Here is a 17,672-nt window from a genome sequence, read left to right on the forward strand (position 1 = left end):
GTTTTTTAATGTTTTTTGGAAGCCGAACGTCCGATGCGGCTGTCAGCTATTGTTTCTGGGGCACCTGCACCAATCAGAAGCTGTGCCTTGGTTTTTGAACATTTCGAAAGTCAAACGGACTTCCCAAACTGATTAAGTTTGGTGCTTTTGTTTCATCAGATCACATAGCATGTCCATGGTTACAGCCTGCCCCCCCCAAATCACGCACCCACTGTTGCCTGGGGCTGCAATGGTGCAAAAACGTGGTTAAAAAGCATGGATCTACATGGATCCTCAGGATCTTTGCATTGGGTCAGCCCAAATTCACCATCAGATCACATAACATGTCCATGGCTACAGCCTGCCCCCCAAAAATCACGCACCCACTGTTGCCTGGGACTGCAATGGTGCAAAAACGTGGTTACAAAACATGGATCCACATGGATCCTCAGGATCTTTGCATTGGGTCACCCCAAATTCACCATCAGAGCACATAGCATGTCCATGGCTACAGCCTGCCCCCCCAAAATCACGCACCCACTGTTGCCTGGGGCTGCAATGGTGCAAAAACGTGGTTACAAAGCATGGATCCACAGGGATTCTCAGGATTTTTGCATTGGGTCACCCCAAATTCACCATCAGATCACATGTCTGTGGCCACAGCATGAAGCACAAAAATGATACATCCACTGTTTCATTCAGAATGTTTTTTCCCTTGTTTTCCTCCTCTAAAAACGATGTGCGTGTTATGGTCAGGTGCGTGTTATAGAGCGAAAAATACGGTAACCCATTTTCCATTACTTTCTATGGGAAAGTGCACCTTGGTTTTGCAACGCTTTGGTTTTGGAACGGACTTCCGAAACGGATTTAGCTTGAGAAGCAAGGTACCACTGTACTGCCATTCTTGAGTGGAAAAACCCGGGAAGGCCGCGAGGGTGGAGAGAGAGCGAAAATGAAGTATTTACCTTGGAAAAACGAGTTGAACTCCTGAGGCAACACAGCTGGCGCAAACTTGTATTTGCTCTTCTCTTTCATGCTGACGATCTCCCTAGGAGAGGTGAGGAATGCAGTAGGGCGTGAGAAAGGTTTTGTAGGCGAAGGAGGCAGCTTTCACACAGGGTGGCACAACACAAGCACAAACGCCAGCGAGAAGTGTTCCTCTAGTTAGGAGTCCCTGGTCCTGAATGGGGCAACTGTGCCCCTGAAGGACCAGGTGTGCAGCCTGGGAGTCATTTTGGACTCACAGCTATGCATGGAGGCGCAGGTTAATTCTGTGTCCAGGGCAGCTGTCTACCAGATCCATCTGGTACACAGGATGAGACCCGACCTGCCCACAGACTGTCTCACCAGAGCGGTGCATGCTCTGGTTATCTCCCGCTTGGACTACTGCAATGCGCTCTATGTGGGGCAACCTTTGAAGGTGACCCAGAAACTACACCTAATCCTAGACTGGTGACTGGGAGCAGCCGCCAAGACTATATAATACCGGTCTTGAAAGATCTACATTGGCTCCCAGTGCGCTTCTGTGCAAAAAGTATTGGTGCTGACCTTTAAAGCCTTAAACGGCCTCGGTCCTGTATACCTGAAGGAGCATCTCCACCCCCATCGTTCTGCCCAGACACTGAGATCCAGTGCCGAGGGCCTTCTGGCAGTTCCCTCCCTGGGAGAAGCCAAGTTACAGGGAACCAGGAAGAGGGCCTTCTCGGTAGTGGCATCCGCCCTGTGGAGCACCCTGCCACCAGATGTCAAAGAGAAGAACAACTCTCAGACTTTTAAAAGACATCTGAAGGCAGCCCTGATTAGGGAAGCTTTCAATGTTTAACAGACCACTGTATTTTAATACTTTGTTGGAAGTTGCCCAGGGTGGCTGGGGAGACCCAGCCAGATGGGCGGGGTATAAACAATAAATTATTGTTATTATTATAGGGGTTGCAGGAGGAGTTAGGAACACGGGAAACTGCTTTATCCAGAATCGGGACGACTGGTCTATCTGAGGGCTCACCAACACTTCCCAATGTCCCCACTGCTTTATCCCAGGAGGAAAACCCTCTTTAAGGCTGTGGGATGTGATACATAAGTAGCAGTCAAGTACAACATTCCTTGTTTTCCTAGAGCGGACATGCAGGGGGATGTTTGGTCCAGCCAGTCGAAAACTTCCTGTTTCCTCCTGGCCTGGAGCACCCTTCCTTTAGCATGTGACTAGAGGTGGGCGTGACCTTACCTGCCCAGGTAACAAAAGGGACAAGGCACACAGCACTCTCCCTCTTTTGGACTCCCTCCGTTGTTGGAGCAGCTTTTGAGGGAGCTGCTTGTTGGAGCCGTTTAGGGAAGCTTTTGATGTTTGACGGACTACAGTCATACCTCATGTTACGTCTTTTCAGCTTGCGTCCCGCGGTGACCCGGAAGTACTGGAAAGGGTTACCTCCGGGTTTCGCCGCTTGTGCATGCACAGAAGCGCTAAATCGCGCCATGCACCTGCACAGATATGGCGCTTCAGGTTGCGCTCTTTTCAGGTTGCGAACGGGCCTCCGGAACGGATCCCGTTCGCAACAAGAGGTACCACTGCATTTTATTTTAATATTTTGTTGGAAGCTGCCCAGAGTGGCTAGGAAAACCCAGCCAGATGGGTAAAGGATTCCTGACCATTAGGTCCAGTCGTGGCCGACTCTGGGGTTGCGGCGCTCATCTCGTTTTATTGGCCGAGGGAGCCGGCGTACAGCTTCCGGGTCATGTGACCAGCATGACTAAGCCGCTTCTAGCGAACCAGAGCAGTGCATGGAAACGCCGTTGACCTTCCCGCTGGAGTGGTACCTATTTATCTACTTGCATTTTGATGTGCTTTCGAATTGCTAGGTTGGCAGGAGCAGGGATCAAGTGACGGGAGCTCACACAGTTGCAGGGATTCAAACCGCCAACCTTCTGATCGGCAAGTCCTAGGCTCTGTGGTTTAACCCACAGCACCACCCGCGTCCAGAATGCCCAGAGTGGCTAGGAAAACCCAGCCAGATGAGTAGGGTATAAATAATAAATTATTATTATTATTATTATTATTATTATTATTATTATTATTATTATTATAATACTGTATGGGGATCGAACCTGCAACCTTGGCATTATCGGCGCTGTGCTCTTGCCAACTCAGCTGGGTGAAGGCGAACCAGAGGACGCTGCTGTTTGTGCCCACCCTGTGATTGACCTGTCTCCTTGACAGATCCTTGACACTTGGTTCCCTACCGGCTGGTTTCCTAACTGGAAATGCCAGCAGCTGAACCCAGGAACTCCTGTGTGAAAATGGCTGAGCTGCCACGGACTTCCAGCCCCGTCCCCAGTCGCAACCCCGACTCTCGTCGTTCCACGCGTCTGCAATCACCCCGCGCAGGAATTGATTTTGGCAGCCGGCCTCAAAACCTGAGCCCACGAATCGCGGCAGCCGCTCTCCTGCTGCCGGCCGAAAGCAAACGCTTCATTGATTTCCCAGTAAAATTAAGTGCTCTTGATTAATGGAAGGTATAAACAAACCAAAGCTTTTGTTTTAACAGCCCTGCTTGGCATTCTCTGCCTGCCCCAAGGGACACGGGCATTTTCAGATCTCAAGAGCGCCTTCAAATCGTAAACACTGAAATGCCTTTCTCCGGCTTCGTGGCAAGACCCCAGCGAAACGCCAACCGTATAATCAGCCATGAAACTCAACCGCCTGGCAGCCTCCTTTGGGAAGAATTTACTTTAATTTTTAATTTGTACACTGCCTTTTAATATCACACGAGGCAGTTTACAAGCCGACAAAACAACAAGGATCACACACACCTTAGAACTATCTGATCCAATACGAAAAAGGTCATTACAGAAACATAACTTTAAAATAAACAAGTTATTTCAAATACAGCGGACGCTCAGGTTGCGAACGTGATCCGTGCGGGATGCATGTTCACAACCTGCAGCGGCGCATCTGCACCCGTGTGGGTTGCTATTAGGCGCTTCTGCGCATAGCGCAATTTAGTGCTTCTGCGCATGCATGACCGCCGAAACCCAGAAGTAACCCATTCCAGTACTTCCAGGTTTTGGTGGTCCACAACTCAAAAAAACACAACCTGAAGTGTCTGAAACCCAAGGTATGACTGTAAAGTAACCCTCAATAATCCATCGGAATGTAACGGTGCACAATGAAATTAAAGACAGTGGTGCCCCGCAAGACGAACGCCTCGCAAGACGGAAAACCCGCTAGACGAAAGGGTTTTCCGTTTTGGAGGCGCTTCGCAAAACGAATTTCCCTATGGGCTTGCTTCGCAAGACGAAAGCCCATAGGGAAATCTCCGGGACGGCGGGGAAGCGCAGCGCGTCTTCCCCACTGTCCTCGGACCTCCTCCGAAGGCTGGCGGTGGGAGGAGGTTTCTCTGCCCCTGCGGTGGGAGGAGGGTTTTCCTTCCCACCGCCAACTTTCAGAATGCTGTTCTGAATGTTGGCGTGGGGAGGAAAAACCCTCCTCCCACCGCAAGCCCCGGGAACAGAGGAGAAGCGCTGCGCCCCTTCCCCTCCGTTCCCGTACCTGTCCTGAAGGCTTGCGGTGGGGAGAAAAGCCCTTCTCCGCACCGCCAGCCTGGCAAGCGGTCTCCATAGGAACGCATTAATTGATTTTCAATGCATTCCTATGGGAAACCGTGCTTCGCAAGACGAAAAACTCGCAAGAAGAAAAAACTTGCGGAACGAATTAATTTCGTCTTGCGAGGCACCACTGTATCAGCAAACACTCATTAACAGAAAGTCAATAGCGATAAATAATTACTAAACTATTAGCAATAAAAACAGCAGTGAGTCACAAGGCGTAAAATACCACAACGCATAGAGAACCATGTAAGAGGTTCAAACAGAGAAACAAAGGTACTCTTAAAATTGTTGTTTTTTAAAATCCCGGAACTCCTCTCTTCTGGGTTTGGCAGCTGTGCAGCACCAGAACCCCAAGTGATAACCCCAAGGTTGCAGCTATCACCAGATCCTGGTTTAATGACTGACCTGCCTGCCGATGGCCAATGCCTCTTTCCTGACATGCAAGGTCTAAACCCAGAGCAGGGAACCGTCGGCCCTCCAGGTGATGCGGAACTACAACTCCCATCAGCCCCAGCAGGCATGGCTAGTGGCCAGGGATGATGGGAGTTGTAGTTCAGCAGAATCGGCCTGCATAGCTCAGTCGTCTAGAATGTGGTGCCAATAATGCAGGAAGGATAAAAATCAATGATTTTTTAAAAATCGTTTTTTAAATTTAAATTGGATTTTTAAAATAAAATGCATTTGGAGGACAAATCTTTCTAAAGATAGTTTTCTGTTTAAGTTACATTCAAGTCCAAAGGCTATTCATCAGGAAACAAGGATTTGTTTTAAGTTTTTCATATGTGCCAAAGTTTTTTTCTTAATTGTTTAACCACATTAGTAAACAGACATGGATACATATGCTATAGTGTTATTGTTTTAGTTAAATAAATTGTTTAAATTGTTCTTAAGGCTATGGTTAGTTTTCTCCTTGCAATAACGTACAGCCGAAAAGTTGTCCAAATATAAACCGTGAACTTACTGAACCTCACCATAATTTCATAATTATGTGTCTATGTATTTCTAATAGTATCACTAAATCAGTAATTTCTGATGTAACTGTAAAATCTACTCTGAAAGTTTATTATTCCAAAAATGAAACATTTCCTCTGGTTGTGAATATTACGATGATATCAGCAAGAATGAGCCTTTCTGTAAGAAAATGATTTAAATCACTGGCTAGTGATTTAAACCGTGATTTAAATCGATTTAATGTAAATCAAATCCACTCTGGAATCACACCAAGGTTGCAGGTTTGATCCGGGTATTCCTGCATTGCAAATAGATGACTCTGGGGTTCCCTCCCAACTCTTACGATTCTATGATCCAGTGGATCCCCACACCGGTTGTACAATGCACTCACCCGCTCAGCTGCCTCCTCCACGTCTGGTAGGGATCAAAGAGGCATTCATAGAGGTGCAACACGTAGAGAGTTACGTTCTCCAGCTGACTCCGATAACGCAAATTCTGTCCCTGGGCGTTCTTGAGCTGCCAAGGACACAAGCAGCTCGGTTAATCTGCAGATTGCGAGGTTCCCCCCCCCCTTCATTTCTTGTTCTCCAGAAAGCTTTTTCTCCAACCCAACAAGCTAGCCGAAATACATTCATGTCATTAAGTGTGCTTTTGAAGATGTAAAAAGAGCCCTGGGCACTCATTCAATTCATCTGATAACAAGGCCACGAGAGCCACGAGAGGAAAGGAAAAAAGACCGGGCGGGGCGGAGGAAAACGAGCGTGCGACTTGAGTATTTAACCCGAGGTACCACTGTATTGTAATGTGTTTTCTTTTGTGTGTGTTTTCTTTTTTCTATGTTACATTTGTTATAATTGTGGAAAACTTAATAATTTTTTTTTGGGGGGGGGCGGAGAGATGCATACGTGTTGCTCCTGTACAGTGGTACCTCAGGTTAAGCACTTAATTCGTTCCGGAGGTCTGTTCTTAACCTGAAACTGTTCTTAACCTGAAGCATCACTTTAGCTAATGGGGCCTCCTGCTGCCGTCACGCCACCAGAGCACGATTTCTGTTCTTATCCTGAAGCAAAGTTTTTAACCTGAAGCACTATTTCTGGGTTAGCGGAGTCTGTAACCTGAAGTGTCTGTAACCCAAGGTACCACTGTATATAACTTGAAGCAAGCCCTGTCTTTTCCCCATCATCAAATCCATCATTCTTCCCCTTAAGGACTCTGAGCTAGGTATGTGAATTTCATCACCTAACTTGAACCACTTGCTAACTCCTCGGTTCCTAGGAATTTGAAGCATGCAGCCATGCCAAACACACAGGACGAGGAATTTGAGCTTACCTTCTTCGAATAAGCAGACAGCAAACTGGTCACCTCGTGAATAAACACCGGGGGCCGGTCAGTTTGGACGTTTTCGAGATTCCTGCAAAAAAGCAATAGAAGAGGGATAAGAAACATTCAAACAACCACAAAGTCCTTTGTCATCTGCAGCCACCGGAGACCCAAGCCAGCTAATTTCTTCACATGCATGCTAATGCGCTGCAAAAGAGAGATAATGGTAATATTTATTATGTATGAAGCACCTCGGCACTAGGCGGTAATGAGAGAGCGAGTTAGTTGTCAAAGAGGAGGAGGGGCTGCTGTCCTGCTAATATTTCAGATGCAGAAATTTGCATATAAATTAAGTCGTGAGCCTGAGTGCACAGCCCATGAATTTAGGCGACAGCCAATTTTCTAGCCCTCAAGATCTAGGAAAATTGGAGGTGCTCTTTTTGCAAACGGCGTCTGGTACTCCGGACAGTCGGTTCTGCCTGTCTCTCGTTCATAGATGTCAACTTACAGATTTGAAAATAAGGGACCAGCAGCCTCGAAAATAAGGGATCAGCAGCCAAAATAAAGGATTTTGGCTTAGCTTATACAGAAATCCGCCACTGATGGAGCCATGCTGCTTTGGCTGCGACTGACTGTGTTTTGCAGGGGGTTGGACTAGATGATCCTAAGGGTCTACAACTCCGACCAAAGAAGAGTGGCAGACAAAACTGATGAACGATGTCGAGATGGCAAAGCTTACAGGCAGAATTAGAAACCAGGAAGAGCACCTCTTTAATAAAGAATGGGGAAAGTTTATAATTTATTTGAAAAGCTATTGTAAAGAATTACATACATTGGTAGGATTGACAGAAAACTTGTAGTAAAAATTTGAACTATGGATGGACAAATGATTTATAAAAATAGAGTTATGAAAGGGATGCAGAGGGGGAAATTGCTACATTAAGATGCTGCACTGGTTAGAGGGTATGCTAAGTAGCACGTCGGGGTTGCCGTCGTCCTGGCGCGAGGAGTTCCATTGGCCCTTCCCCGCCCGAGAGAGGGAGAGAGACTCTTGCCCACGCTGCCCGCGAGCCTGGCATGAGGCGGTTGCGGCACTGCGGCGGCCGCTGAAGCGCCGCCCTTCTGCGTCCCTCCCCATCCCCTCCTCTTCCTCCTCCCTCAGGCTGCCTCCTCAGCCGCCACCGCTGCTGCCGCCTCTGGCTTCCCCTGGCAGCACGGCGGAAGTCTCGCAAGAGAGGGGCTGCCCGCCTATCCGCCGCCACCTGTCTCCTCACGACGCACGCCTGAGGGGGGAAAAGGGAGAGACGGAGATGTGGGAGCTCGTGCGCACGCTCTCTCTCATGGCAGAGGACCCCGAGCCGCTGCTTCCGTCTCGAGCCGGGTGAGCATGAAACCCCAGAAATTTAAGGGACATCATCAATAAGGAACAGCAGCGGGACACGGCGCTGGGATAAGGGAGTTTCCCGCCAAATAAGGGACGGTTGACAGCTATGCTCTCGTTCCGTCACATCCCCTTCCATCAATACAATGCAGAGTCGAAAATACGTAGCAAGTTTGCATGATAAGGCTGCAAAACAGGAGAGCAATTTTCTCCGTGGGATCATGTTGCTGCTCAAAGGGAAATAATGTTTGTGCATGCGTGTTAATATCAACACACAACTATGCAGAATTAGGCAAATTAAGAGGAAGGATTTGAAACCTGCAGGGTCAGAGATTCTTAGAGGACTGGAGTAAATATATGAACGATTTGAAAAGTAATTGTGATGAACAGATGATGCTAGTAGGTTTGCAGGAAGTTTTGTAAGGTAGATTATTTGAAATGTTACAAGAAAGGCTATGAAAAGACTTCTTAGTTAAGGACAATGAAATGCAATATAGAAATTAAAAAAATGCAGAATGAGTGATAAAGAATGGAAAATCATTAGAGGTGCTGACAGAAGTCTAAAATATCATATAAGATGACAAGGTATGTTGTATGATTGTTGGAACTGATATGTTAAAAAACCAATAAAAATGTGTATATCTCTATATATAAAAATCAAGATCAACAAACACACACAAAAGGCAAATGGGTACATGATGCAGTTCAGGGTTCTGTTCCCGCCGGCGAGAAAATTACTGGAGCTGCTTTAGCTTAAACTGCCCTCTTTTCAATAGGGTCGGGGCAGGTGTCAAAGCAACTGCTCCCTCCAGCCCAAGAACCCTAAATATATTTAAGCTGAATGCTGAGAAAATGCTCAAAATCCCCCCCAAAAATCCCCCAAAATGCCAGCCCGAAAATTCCCCCAAGCCTAATGTTGAAGCACACTCAATTTGCACACAGCTGTTTTTCACACAGGGGACTCCCCAGAGCCTGGGTTCAGTTTTACACAAACTCATAGGCAGCGCAGTCCTCTTTGGGGTTGCCACTTATTCCCTAAGCTGGGCTCCAGTGCTTTTCAGTAGGTGAAGCCCCCCCCCCCCCAAGGGAGATAAGAAAAGCTTTTTCAAGGCACAAGAGCCCTGTTGAGGAAGAGAACAACCCAAAACCCTATAGCCTGACACTCACAACCTGCATAGCTCAGTTGGGTAGAACGTGGTTGCAGGTTCGATACCCGCATGGGACAACTTCATATTCCTGCACAGAGTGGATAAAAATCAATTTTTTTAAAAAAAAAATGAGATTTTTTAATTTATTTTTTTAAAAAAAATGGATTTAAATGACCAAACCGCGGGAGGCAGTGGAAGACAGGAGTGCCTGGCATGCTCTGGTCCATGGGGTCACGAAGAGTCGGACACGACTAAACGACTAAACGACAACAACACCTTGGGTTACATATGCTTCAGGTTACAGACTCCACTAACCCAGAAATAGTACCTCGGGTTAAGAACTTTGCTTCAGGATGAGAACAGAAATTGCACAGTAGCAGGAGGCCCCATTAGCTAAAGTGGTGCTTCAGGTTAAGAACAGTTTCAGGTTAAGAATGGACCTCCAGAATGAATTAAGTTCTTAACCCGAGGTACCACTGTATTTTAATATTCTGTTGAAACCGCCCAGAGTGGCTGGGGAAACCCAGCCAGATGGGCAGGGTATAAATAAATAAATTTTATTATTATTATTATTATTATTATTATTATTATTATTATTATTATTATTATTATATTTTACTACTTCTCTCGTCCAGAGTGCGCTGCGCTCTGTGCCCTCTTCTTCTTATGCCTCTGAGGAATAGACAGCATAACACTCATTTGTCCTACCAAGCCGTCCTGCCCCGAATCGGCCTTTTCTGGCCCCTCGCCCGCTTTGGTTTCCAGCAGCTCGGAGCCTGGGCCATGCCTCACCGTGCCAATAACCAGCTATCGCTCTACTATCAAAACTCCCTTTCCTTCCTCCCTCCTGGCCTGAGTCCCAGCCCACCTCCAGCTGCTCTGTTGTCGTTGAAGATCTGGGACTGTTCTGCTTCCCTGGCCCCCCCCCCCTTTAAAAAAAAACCAACACGAAAAAATCTGGGCTATTCTGGGTCTGGTGTGATGCAAAGCCATGTTCGCGCTCTCTTCCTGTGAGGTCTGCGAGCCAGAGATAAGGACCGGCTGATAATTGCTCTTCTCGCACAGTTACAAAAAACTCCCGGGGGCCAGCAGAGACCTGAAATGAAATTCCCCAGGAGAGGGGTCTTGGCTGGAAGTGCCTTTATTAATAGTGGGGCCAAGAATGCCTTTGAAGTAGACCTGGGGTGGACTTTGAGAAAGGTGTGGGGGGGGAGGAGTTTGCACACCTGCCCTTTCTGGACCTCTGCAGCATCCCCACTGAAACGAGCCTCTTTGCTTAGCCGCCCTGGGCGACTGGCACTCTCTGGAATTGTGCCTGGAACAGGCAACTTGGACGTGATTCAGGAGCAGAGATTTGCCTACACGGAATAATGGCATTTACTCAGGGCTTCCAGCCAAGGCCAGGCTAACCGGCTGTGTCCACCCAGGCCCCCTACCCACCCACCGCTTTAGGGGCAAGGCGTAGACTGCCTGTTTTCTTCGGTGATTTACTTTTGTGTGGACCAGGCCAAGGGGAGATGTTTTCTTCTGTGCGCGCGAGAAAATATTCTAAACCCACATCCGCTTATCGAGCCTGCTCTTGTTGTTGTTGTTGTTTAGTCGTGTCCGCCACTTCGTGACCCCCTGGACCAGAGCACGCCAGGCACTCCTGTCTTCCACTGCCTCCCGCAGTTGGTCAAACTCATGTTAGTAGCTTCGAGAACACTGTCCAACCATCTCATCCTCTGTCGTCCTCTTCTCCTTGTGCCCTCCATCTTTCCCAACATCAGGGTCTTTTCCAGGGAGTCTTCTCTTCTCATGAGGTGGCCAAAGTCTTGGAGCCTCAGCTTCAGGATCTGTCATTCCAGTGAGCTCTCAGGGCTGATTTCCTTCAGAATGGAGAGGTTGGATCTTCTTGCAGTCCATGGGACTCTCAAGAGTCTCCTCCAGCACCATAACCCAAGGTACCACTACACTATAATCTATTCAGTATTAAAAGCTTCCCTAAACAGGGCTCCCTTCAGATGTCTTCTAAAAGTCAGATAGTTGTTTATTTCCTTGACATCTGGTGGGAGGGCGTTCCACAGGGCAGGTGCCACCACAGAGAAGGCCCTCTGCCTGGTTCCCTGTAATGTGGCTTCTCGCAGGGAGGGAACCGCCAGAAGGCCCTCGGCCCTGGACCTCAGTGTCCAGGCAGAACAATGGGGGTGGAGACACTCCATCAGGTAGCGTTGAGAGGCAGAGAGAGATTTACAGCATCTCTGCAGCTGGTTTACGACTTTGCAAGTCGGGGCAGGTGATAAAACTGAGTACAGGAACAAACACAGAGCACGGAGGTCCATAACGATGTCACTCCTATTACCCAAAATGATCTCAAAACACACACACAGAGCCAAGACTCTATTCATTATGGGGAGGAAACGTATCTCATAGCCTCCAACATTCCTCCAATGAAAATACAGTGGTACCTTGGTTTTCAAACTTAATCCATTCCAGAAGTCCATTCCAAAACCGAAGCGTTCGAAAACCAAGGATTGCTTTCCAATAGAAAGTAATGCAAAACGGAATAATCCGTTGCAGACTTTTAAAAGCAACCCCTTCTCGGTGGTGGCACCCGTCCTGTGGAACGCCCTCCCATCAGATGTCAAGGAAATAAACAACTATCTGACTTTTAGAAGACATCTGATGGCAGCCCTGTTTAGGGAAGTTTTGAATGTTTGATGTTTGATTGTGCTTTTAATATTCTGTTGGGAGCCGCCGAAAGTGGCTGAGGAAACCCAGGCAGATGGGTGGAGTATAAATATTATTATTATTATTGCTATTATTATTGCTATTATTACTGCTATTATTATTATTATTATTAGCTTCCCAAAATGGGTCTGCCTTTGGATGTCTATGAAAAGTCAGAAGATAACAGAGGACATTCCTGCAACCAAGAGAAAAGTATTCTTATATGCAACAGCTGCTGCCAGAATACTTATAGCAAAAAAATTGGAAAGGGGGGGAGGAATCCCATCTGTTTGAGAGTGGCAAGTCAAATTTTGTGAATATATAGTTTCTGCTAGACTCACGGCAGCGATAAGAGGACAAGCTCAAAAATTAATTGAAGAATAGGATTGTATAAAGGAGTATATGAGAAAACATTGTTCTGGAACAAACACAGTGGTACCTTGGGTTACAGACACTTCAGGTTACAGACTCTGCTAACCCAGAAATAGTACCTCGGGTTAAGAACTTTGCTTCAGGATGAGAACAGAAATCGTGGCACGGCGGCAGCGGGAGGCCCCACTAGCTAAAGTGGTGCTTCAGGTTAAGAACAGTTTCAGGTTAAGAACAGACCTCCGTAACGAATTAAGTATGTAACCAGAGGTACCACTGTATATTGATATGCAATGAATAAAGTTTACAGGGTAGAAATATTGAGGAAATGGATAGAAGTGGAATAAAAACAGTGTAATATTAATAACACAATGAATAAAACAAGAATAAGGGAAAGAGGTCAAACATTGGTGGAGGGAAGTCTATGTTTTTATGTATTTTTTGGTGCGTCTTTTTATTTTATTTTATTTTTTCTTTTGCGTAATTTGCTGTTTTTCCTTTTTTGCTTGTGATATTGTTTGCAAGATTAAAGGAAAGAGGTCAAACATGGGTGGAGGGAAGTCTATGTTTTTATGCATTTTTTGGTGCGTCCTCTTTGTTGTTGTTTTTTTGCGTAATTTGTTATTTTCCCTTTTTTGCTTGTGATATTGTTTGGTTTTGTTAAAGGTAAAGGGACCCCTGACCATTAGGTCCAGCTGTGGCCAACTCTGGGGTTGTGGTGCTCATCTCGCTTTATTGGCCGAGGGAGCCGGCGTACAGCTTCCGGGTCATGTGGCCAGCAGGACTAAGCCGCTTCTGGCGAACCAGAGCAATGCACGGAAATGCCGTTTTCCTTCCCGCCGGAGTGGTACCTATTTATCTACTTGCACTGGCATGCTTTCGAACTGCTAGGTTGGCAGGAGAAGGGACTGAGCAACGGGAGCTCACCCCGTCACGGGGATTCGAACCGCCGACCTTCTGATCGGCAAGTCCTAGGCTCTGTGGTTTAACCCACAGCGCCACCCGCGCCCCTCTGCAATTCAATAAAGTATTTTTTAAAAATAAAATAAAATAAAAGTCAGAAGATGAGAAGCAGCGCTAACCAGAGTCCAAAAAACAAGGAGAAATAACAACGCCTACCTGCAAATGATGATGAAGAACTTGATCAGCAAGAGGGCCTGGTTGAGGCCTGCCTCAGCCACCTCCTGGCGGGAGATCTGGTTCACACAAGACGTCAGCTGCTGGGTCAGGGTCTGCAGAACGTCGCAGGGGAGCAGCGGGATCTCGGAGACAGAGTCCTCCGGCCTGCAAAAAAAGGGCATAAAAAATAAGTTTGCAAACTCCTCTTCGTGGAAATCAGCCCTTGAGAACATCGCTGCCTTCCGAAGTTGTTACCCAGGTGGGTAAAACTGGCTTAGCCCACGACGCCATGGGCTCACTCTGCTAAATCTGCTCCAGAGGGTTGTAATAATAATAATAATAATAATAATAATAATAATAATTTATACCCCGCCCGACTGGCTGGACTTCCCCATCCACTCTGGGTGGCTTCCAATAGAACACTAAAATACAATAATCTATTAAACATTAAAAGATTCCCTAAACAGGGCTGCCTTCAGATGTCTTCTAAAAGTCTGGTAGTTGTTTTTCTCTTTGACATCTGGCGGGAGGGCGTTCCACAGGGAGGGAGCCACCACCGAGAAGGCCCTCTGCCTGGTTCTCTGTAGCCTCACTTCTCACAGGGAGGGAGCCGCCAGAAGGCCCTTGGCGCTGGACCTCAGTGTCTGGGCAGAACGATGGGGGTGGAGACACTCCTTCAGGGATACTGGGCTGAGGCCGTTTAGGGCTTTCAAGGTCAGCATCCATACTTTGAATTGTGCTCGGAAACATACTGGGAGCCAATGTAAGTCTTTCAAGACCGGTGTTATGTGGTCCTGGCGGCCGCTCTCAGTCACCAGTCTGGCTGCCGCATTCTGGATTAATTGCAGTTTCCGGGTCACCTTCAAAGGTAGCCCCATGTAGAGTGCATTGCAGTAGTCCAAGTGGAAGATAACCAGAGCATGCACCACTCTGGCGAGACAGTCTGCGGGCAGGGAGGGTCTCATCCTGCGTACCAGATGGAGCTGGTAGACAGCCGCCCTGGACACAGAATTGACCTGCGCCTCCATGGACAGCTGTGAGTCCAGAATGACACCCACGCTGCACACCTGGTCCTTCAGGGGCACAGTTACCCCATTCAGGACCAGGGAGATGCTATAAGGAGAAAAAGCTACAATCACTGGCAGAAGGAGGTACAAAAATGGGATTAACAGGCAAGTCTTCTTCCAAGGCATCTGGGCAGTGGAAAAAGAGCTTATTATTATTATTAATAATGATAATATACCACCCTTCATCCATAGATCTCATGGCAGTTTTAAACACAAGATTACAGCATAAAGGACACAAAACGCGTAACAAAAACAAGAACAAAGCAAAAAAACCCCCACCCCAATTCCACATCACATTTTAAAAGGGCAAAGCAAGCTGATGGACTATGCCAAAATGGCAAAGCTGACTGGAAAACCAAGATGACTCCGGACTTCCGGGTTGGCGCCATCGGCAATATTAAGGTTTAACTTGTTCTTTTGTCGTTTTTTGATTGTATTTTTTTTTTTATAAAATTTTTATTAGGTTTTCACATTTTATAAAACAAAAACAAAAACAAAACATATATATTTTTAAACTCTTATTTTCATTACCCCCTTTCCCTGACTTCCCCCACCCCCTCTTCATACATCCCTATTCCAAAAATTAGTTCAGCAAGTTCTTATCTCCCATCTTTAACATATTATTGTTATTTTTAAACTTAATCCTTTTTACTTATCCAAATTTAATTTATCCAATTCTCTTTTAAACATTAAATCTTTTTTTTTCTAAGGTCGACCTAATTACCCTTCCACGAATTTCTCCCTTTGTATTTTTGTTAATTATATGTCATAATGGCCAAATACAAAAATCATAAGATTTTGAAATTCTGTTCTCCCCTCCCTCCCTACCCCAGTTTCCATCCCTTCCCAAGCAATTATCCTAGCCCGGATTCCTCACATCAGAGGCCTTCAAGTCTCTGTCAGTCTCTCTCTGCCGATTTTGTTGGTAGCCCTTTTTGTTGGTCCTCAGGTCTCGAAGGAATTCTACCTCAGTCACATCATATTTTCTTCCATATTTTTTAAGCTGTTTTTGCTTTTTAAATTTTTTAATTTTTATTTTTTTTTCTTGGATATGTTTTGTTTTTGTATTCTGTGTTCCTTTTTGTAACCTTTTAAAACTTGAATAAAGATTATTTGAAAAAAAAAAGATGACAAAAACTTTACAAATAATGGGAAAAAATTATAAGCTATTTAAGAGACCACTGTAAGCAGATGGAAACGTTGGGAGGATTTTGATTTCGCTTGTAGTGCAACAAATTGCCATGGAAAATACAGATTGATATAACAGAGTATGGAAGAATATGGTTTTAAATGTTTAAAATGGGACTCCAGGGAGTGGGGAGTCCTGAGATTCAGAGGACTTGGGTTACAAACGCTTCAGGTTACAGCCTCCGCTAACCCAGAAATAGTGCTTCAGGTTAAGAACTTTGCTTCAGGATGAGAACAGAAATCGTGCTCCGGCAGTGCAGAGGCAGCAGGAGCAGCGGTGCTTCAGGTTAAGAACAGTTTCAGGTTAAGAACAGACCTCCGGAACGAATTAAGGACTTAACCCGAGGTACCACTGTATATGGGTATGTATTTGAATTTTTAAAAATATCAACTTTGTAAAAATGATTTCAAACAAAAATAAAAATAAAAGGGCATCGGATGTCAACCAGCCCAAGGCCTGGAATGTTTTAAATTTGTTGTTAGCCGCCCAGAGCCTGGTTTTGAACCGGGAAGGGCGGGGTATTAATCATCATCATCATCATCATTTTCGCCTAAAGGTGTATATTTAAGGTGCCAGCCGAACCTCCTTGGGGAGAGCATCCCATAAACAGGACAGTGGCAAGGAAGTTTTTTTTTTCATCCAGACCGCTTCATTCCTTTCAGGAGTCGCAAAAACAAAGGTGGTTCAAGCGATACCCATCGTACGGTCGGCAGTAAAGTCAAAGGGGCTTCCAGGTAGCGGTTTAACGGTCAACCCCTCTTCCCAGGGAACTCTGGGAATTGTAGTTCAGTGAGGGAGATAAGACTCTCTCCCAGAAACATCCAGCACCTTCAACAAGAGATCTTGGCTTTTCAGGGGCGGGAGGAGTGGGACCATAAACCGTTTCCGGGACAGAAATTGCGCATCACAGGAACAGAGCAGGAAGGGCCTAAATTCACCGATCCAAGCCCCCTAGCCGTCCACCAATACTTTGCAGATGAAGCAACCCCCCCCCCAAAAAAAAAAACAGCACACATTTTTCTGCAAAGAAAAGATGGGATGCAGAGCTGGAAGAGGTGTTTGCAGGATATATAGCCAAACAAGAAGATCAGATAAGTCAATACAGTGGTGCCTTGGTTCTCAAACTCTGAAAACCCGGAAATAAGTGTTCTGGTTTTCGAATGTTTTTTTAAAGCCGAACGTCCGACGCGGCTGTCGGTCATTGTTTCCAGGGCACCTGCACCAATCAGAAGCCATGCCTTGGTTTTCGAACATTTCGGAAGTCAAACGGACTTCTGGAATGGATTAAGTTTGGCACTTTTGTTTTTGCTATTTATGTTGCGTTTTTGTTTTTGAGGCTTTTTCAATTAGTTTGTTTTTGTGGCTGTGTGGAACCCAGTTCCGCTACGGACTGATTGACTGTGTGTGTGACTGCAGAAATGGATAAAAGCCCCCCATCCAAACAATGACTATCATCAGTATAGGTAAGAAAAAAAAATAATTTTTAATTTTTATCATCTACAATACTGTCTTATTTATTTTATAGTACAGTGCATTGATTATTGCTTTCATTATATGGATCCATGGTCTCGTTAGAGAGTAAAATCCATGTGAAATTGCTGTTTTAGGGGTTGTTTTTAAAAGACTGGAACGGATTAATCCATTTTGCATTACTTTCTATGGGAAGGTGCGCTTTGGTTTTGGAATGCTTTGGTTTTGGAACAGACTTGCGGAACGGATTAAGTTTGAGTATCAAGGTACTACTGTATAATATGTACTCCCCACCTTCTCTCTCTCTCAGACACACACACACAGACACACATATCTCCTACTCAGAACGAGCGGTAAACTACACCATA

The 17,672-nt window shown here is 46.0% G+C and overlaps 1 protein-coding gene across 5 annotated transcripts in view; it reads right to left on the reverse strand.

Annotated features, from left to right (window-relative positions):
- NBEAL2 (neurobeachin like 2) overlaps nt 1–17,672 on the reverse strand; it is a 213,124-nt gene that overhangs the window by 118,349 nt on the left and 77,103 nt on the right. For all 5 annotated transcript variants that reach the window (XM_079996291.1, XM_079996293.1, XM_079996289.1 and 2 more), the window contains exons 3-6: nt 13,579–13,743; nt 6,862–6,943; nt 5,924–6,048; nt 945–1,027 (exon numbers count right to left, since the gene is read on the reverse strand). In XM_079996291.1, coding sequence (XP_079852417.1) covers nt 945–1,027; nt 5,924–6,048; nt 6,862–6,943; nt 13,579–13,743 — 455 coding nt within the window. The remainder of the gene's footprint in view (nt 1–944; nt 1,028–5,923; nt 6,049–6,861; nt 6,944–13,578; nt 13,744–17,672) is intronic.

This window comes from Podarcis cretensis (genome assembly GCF_951804945.1).
Source record: "Podarcis cretensis genome assembly, chromosome: 12".
NCBI lineage: Eukaryota > Metazoa > Chordata > Lepidosauria > Squamata > Lacertidae > Podarcis > Podarcis cretensis.